The 6,000-nt window shown below is 41.0% G+C and overlaps 1 protein-coding gene across 1 annotated transcript in view; it reads right to left on the minus strand.

Moving 5' to 3' along the window:
• Positions 1-5,383, minus strand: part of ARHGEF28 (Rho guanine nucleotide exchange factor 28) — a 167,027-nt gene extending 161,644 nt beyond the window's left edge. The window contains exons 1-2 of the mRNA XM_015413585.1: positions 5,233-5,383; positions 2,465-2,758 (exon numbers count right to left, since the gene is read on the minus strand). Coding sequence (XP_015269071.1) covers positions 2,465-2,758; positions 5,233-5,383 — 445 coding nt within the window. The remainder of the gene's footprint in view (positions 1-2,464; positions 2,759-5,232) is intronic.
• Positions 5,384-6,000: the final 617 nt, after the last annotated feature.

Here is a 6,000-nt window from a genome sequence, read left to right on the forward strand (position 1 = left end):
ATTCCCCTCTCTACGTGTCAGAGATCTGATTGGTGATACGTAAATGAGAAATTTCCTTTATGTCTAGTCAGTGCCACATGGGGTACCTGTTAGAAATCACAGTGGCAAAGACCACATTAGCTGAGGGAACCATGCTAGAGTCTGAAACCTGCCTTTGCATTATACCTGCTTTTGTACCTGCTTTTTGCCCTTCCTATTTGCTTGTAAATGGAAAAGTTCCCATTCTGGCACATGGGCCTGAGTTAGTTGACTGCCATTTTAAATACGGGGGGGGGGAGGTTTCTGCCACAGCCTTTTGCAACAAGCAATGAGCAAATCACATACAAGTATAACCTGTGTTATTATTTATGTGGAAAGCAACTCATGTTTTCATATAGCATTGGCGTTGGGTATTGGTTGTGTGAAGGGGAGCCTAGGGGAATTTTCCCTAGAGGCCTGCAGTGACTATCAGCAGTCTGATATCCTTCTGTTATCAAACTAATGGCCTAGTATTCCTCAGGCGCTTGAATCCAAAACTTGTTCTCTCATGCATCGAGTTCCACACTATATATTCATGACTCTTTGCAACCATTTTTCTCTTTGGCCAAATTGCAGACTTGAAGGAAAGGATGCTCTGAAAGCAGTATTTGTAAGCACCCTAGGGAATCATAGTATTGAAAGGCAGGCTTCGAATACTTAAAATGCTTGCCAGACAATCCCAATTGTATGTTTACTATGCACCAAGCTTAAACAGACTTAGATCTTTTGTTTTGAGTGCTGCAGGTGTTCGAGGGCTTGGGTGGGTATGCACTGAGAAGCTTTGATTTTATGCACATGATTGGCCTTCATACCAATGTGCCAATGTCATTTCAAACATTCTTCTACTTCCTCTAAAATGAATTTAAATATACCTAGCTTAAACAATGCATAGGTCTTTAATTATATTCCCTACCTTTGTTATAACATGTTTCAATGCAAATCATGGTTAATAAGGTTAAAACAATCATTGGCATATTATTGTTGGTAGTATTTTAGTAAATAAGCTGTTAGTTAACTCAAATTCCTGTACAGCAACATTCCTTTAACTGTTTCATGACAGCAGATGTCTTCTTTTGTTTCTATAACAACAATTGCAGACCAAAAGACTTCATCAGCTTGGAATCAGGGTGGAGTCATTTTATTTCCACCATTTTCATTTTGTTTCAATGGCCAAAGCTTACACGGTGCCATCCTAAGGAATTACACTCCTCTAAATCCACTGACTTCAGACAACTTAGAAGGGTGTAACTCTTCTTCTGATAGTCCTGTTAGTAACACAAACTGAGCTAAACCAACTAAGAAAACAAAGGGTTTTGTTCAAAAAGAAATAGAAACAGAGACTGAATCACAGCAACTATTATGAACGTTTTGTGACACTAATGGAACAACTAAAGGTATGGATTTTCTTATCTGTATGACAAATTTCACATAATAGCAGCAATGTAAAATACAGCAATTCAGAATATCTAATAATTCATTCTTGGGGGCGGATTCATATTTCACAGATACTGCTGTGGGAAGGAACTAAGTAATTTACCTAACCCATAGGGAATTCAGTTACAGAAAAGTGGTGTTCACACCACTCCAGTAATACTTTATGTGAAGGAACAACCATATTTTGTACAAATACATTTATTAATTTATTGCACACTAGCACTGATAGTCAGTGTCTTTATTGCTTGGTGAATATGGCTTTTTGTTAGCTTATAATGGCTCAAAGAGACTTCCTTCACAAGCCACTAGGTACTGGATATCCCACACGCCCAGTTGGAAGCTAACAAGAAAACCATTTGGAGTTGGAATGTAGCCAACAAGGAAGGAGAACAAAGTTTTGCAGCTGCCTGGTAGGAGCAGGCCTGGGGCTTCCAAGGACGTGTGTTCCAGAGAACTAATAATGTTTTACAGACTAGCTCTGTCTGTCTGGCTTCCTCCTTCATGTTCAGCTTGCATATTTGTAAATAAACAAATATCACAAAAATGGCCCAAGTCTCACAGGGAAATAAACTGGTTGGTTGTACACATTACAGTATCTATTCAGATAACCTCTATATGGTCTTAATACTTTTCTCACTGGATCTGTTTCTCTTGTCTCACTTTGTATTCTCCTGGATTAGATTGTATGTGAATCTCATTTTATCTGTTTGTTAGCAGTTAGGAGTGATTCTCACCTACTCTTGAGAAATATAGGAATCTTTTAATTGGATCTTGTTTTAAATTGTTCTGCCTTTGCAACCTCCCCCGTTCGGCTGTTTGTACCTTAAAATGCATCTGCCTAATGGATATACAGTTGGGCATCTGTTGGGCGCTGACTCATAAAATCTTTTTATTCTTGAATAATTTTTGCTGGTCTTTAAAGTGCTGCTGGACTCCTTTTTAAATTAACAGTATGAACCCTACACAAACTATAAATAGGCAAAATAAAGCAGAAAAACAGAGAATCGCGTACCATCTTGTGAACAATTCCCAGTGATGTCCCCAACAGGTGGGATCCCTTTGTGAGCCATCGCTAGCATAATGTCATGATCCAGTGATTGAAACTCTTCCACCATTAAGCCAAACCTGCTGAGAAGTGTGTGGTGACTAGAGGGAGTAAGGCAATCAGCTTGGCTCATCAGAAAACATGCTACCTCCGAAGCTGTGTTCTGCTTATAGTGAACAGATGAGTAGCCCAGAGTCTCAGGCATGCCTTCTTTTGTGTACATGACCACACGTACGGAAACATCTTCTGGTTCTCCATGAGCTGAATAAGTACATAAAAGGTGAGGCATTAGCACAGTACACATTCAGTGCTAACATACTTACTGGTTACAATATCACACGAAACTGCCTTATACTAGATCAGAGCATCAGGCCATCAAGGTCAGCATTGCCTACTCAGACTGGCAGCAGCTCTCCAGTATCCTTTTCTACTCATTCTTAAAAAATACTTTTAAACATCATTTGCCTCCCTTTTGTTCAGATACACTAAGGAGAGGACTATGTGCATTCTGTAATTTTACAGTCAAGCAAGCATAAGGACTGGGATGGGCATGTGGGCACACCATTCCATTTTATTTGTTTTTTTATATCTTACAAAGTTACAAAAGACACAAACAAGTTTCATAATTTAAATCCTACCAAATTTCCATCTGCAATTAAAAAACAAATGTAACACAATACTGCGTTTACCATTCCAACTTCCTCAAAAAAATGCCAATCACTGAAGACAGCAACAATGAACTTGAGAGGCTGTGGGCAATGTGAAAGCACACAGAGATGAACACATAGAGGCTGCCACTAATCAAGGTTGGAAAGGACTTCCTCCTCACTGATTTGCTTTGTGTGCTTTTGATGGTTGGCATGGTAAAAGTTTGCAGTTCTCCAAATGTAGCAACCCAATTCCCCATTTTTTAGACATTTTCATAAACCCTCCAATCCCTCTCTTGCCTGCACCAGCCATGTACCAGACAGCCCCTGTACATCAGAACAGGAGGGGGATTAACTGGTAACCATTCCTTCTTCTTCCTCTCTGCCCCCACCTGCTGCTTGTCTGGGTGGGAGAGAGAGAGAGTCCTCCATCACCTCCCAGCCCTTTTCAAAGAGCGATACAGCAAGCCACCTATGCCTCATGGAGGCCTCTACCCTTGCATGAGACCTGGGCTCTCACAAAAGGTCAGAGGCTCTGGTGGCTGCCTCAGCTGCTCTAACCAGGTATTGCTGCCCATGCTCCCTACTGTGGCCCTAAATGTAAATGGGTCCCACAGTCATGCTTGTTTTGGTAAGATCATCAGTCCCTTTTCTGATGGGATGGTCAGACGCCAGTCTGAGAAGTGCTACAGTGGCTACTAGCCATGGTAACTGAGGGGAACCTCCACGTTCATAGGCACTAAAACTCTGGTTCCCAGAGCCAGGAGGCAACATCAGGGGAAGACCTTGGACTTCATGCCGTGTTGTTGGACCTCCAAAGGAATTGGTTGGCCACTGTGTGAGACAGGATGCTGGACTAGGTGCACCACTGGCCTGATCCAACAGGGCTCTTCTTGTGTTCTTAATGCAGATTGTTTAGTCAGTCCCAAACATCACTGCAGTCATCACTCTATGGGGAAAAATGGGAGTGAAGGAGCCTCCCATACCACCAGTTGCTTGACCCGTGGAACAGCAATATTGACATTATAGCCAACATACCTAAACCATCCACTGCAGTAATATGGCTTTCACAGGGATACTCTAGGTAATATGCCTTGTAGTGAGAGCCAGTTTGGAATAAAGGATCAAGTGTAAACAAACCATTTGCCTGCTTGGGGCAGGCATTCTCTGACCACTGGGCCCCTCCCACCTGCTCTTGCCTCTGTGGCTTACAGGAAAATAGTGTGGGGGGCAGAAATGACATTGCAATACATATTGATGCCACATCTGGCCAAAACCCAGACATGATATTAGGTGTTGCTCTGAAAACGCACCCAGAGTTTTCAGAGCATTGGCTCACCTGCTAATGTCACATCTGAGATTTCATCAGGACATGACATGGAAACATAGTGCCTTGCCCCCAAAGCTCCCAAGAATCAATTGTCAGACTGGGACTATGAAGAGCCACATTCAAATATGCTTGGCCATGGAGCTCCATGGATGACTGTGGGCCAGTCAATATCTCAGTCTAATTTACCTCACAGAATTATTGGAATAATTCTGGGGGATGTTCATCTCAGAAGAAGGTTAATATAAAAAAGTAACATATCAGTAATAAACAACTGCTGGAGTTTCACATCAGTGCTACTGTTTGCCCAATCTAATGAAGTAATTTGAGGGCAGGGAAACTTTACAGCCAGCAAATGTTGTCTAAGGAAACCAATCACACCACTGCTTCTCTGGAAGGTTGGCTTTTGGCATCCATCAAAATATAACTCATTGAACCCTTTCCCCTCAAAAGAAAACTCCTCTTAAATATGAGGACAGGACAATGTCGTGTGGGCTGAGAGCCAGGTGGTTGTAGTGTTGGACTAGGATCTGGAATACCCAGACTAAAATCCCCCTCTACCATCGAAGCACATAGTGACCTTAGGCCAGTCACACATTCTCAGCTTAACCTACCTCACAGGGTTGTTGTGAGGATAAAGCGGAGGAGAAGGAAATTATGGAAGCAACCCTGGGTTCCCCCTTTGTGGAGAAAGGAAGGGTATAAATGAAGCAGATAAATAATAATTAATAAATAACATAATAATAAATAAGAATGCTCACCTGGAATAATAGTTTGAAGGGTGTCATCAGCCACACGCTTGGCAAAAACCACGTGTCTCTGTGTTGAGCCATTATAAACAAAGTAAAATTCAGCATCCTCCAGGAGAATTGTGTAAAATTTTCCATACACAGTGAGCTGTCCCTGGAACATGAACACAGCTCTGTAGATATAGTAAGTTCTAGCCAGATATGGATTGTCATGCAGTAATAGTTAATTCTAGTTTTCTTCCCAAGCTCCATCATGAAGCACAAATAATGCTTTCGCTATAAAGTAAAGGCAAAACTTAGATCATAATACATGTTGTGTAGGGCAGAACCAAAGTTAAGCCCTCTGAAGTCCTACTAATATCAGTGGGAGAATAACAGTAAGCATGTGCTTAAATCTCTCCCACTGAAAGCAAGTGCTTATAAGTCTCCCATCAAAATTAACAAGACTTCTGTGTTTAACTTTGGCAAGATCATGCCCACTTAACATGCTTAAACAATTTTAACCCAGATTTCACTAATTCCTATAACTGGAGTTTAAAGCAGAATTTAAAATATCAACCACACATATACAACTTAGCAATAATAAATCTAGCTACTAGTATAATTCACAATGAACCTTCTACATCAATACCATTTTATAGCAACCATATTAGACTTATTTATTCCAAACTTTAAACATTTTGTTAATCAAAACCAAGCGCCTGCCATTTCTATTCTAGTACTTCTGAATTTATGCTAGTTCTAACAGGTATCAACCCACACTTTTTCTAAGCAACTGAA

This window comes from Gekko japonicus, unplaced genomic scaffold (assembly GCF_001447785.1).
Source record: "Gekko japonicus isolate JY-2015 unplaced genomic scaffold, Gekko_japonicus_V1.1 scaffold318, whole genome shotgun sequence".
In the NCBI taxonomy this organism is placed as follows: Eukaryota; Metazoa; Chordata; class Lepidosauria; order Squamata; family Gekkonidae; genus Gekko; species Gekko japonicus.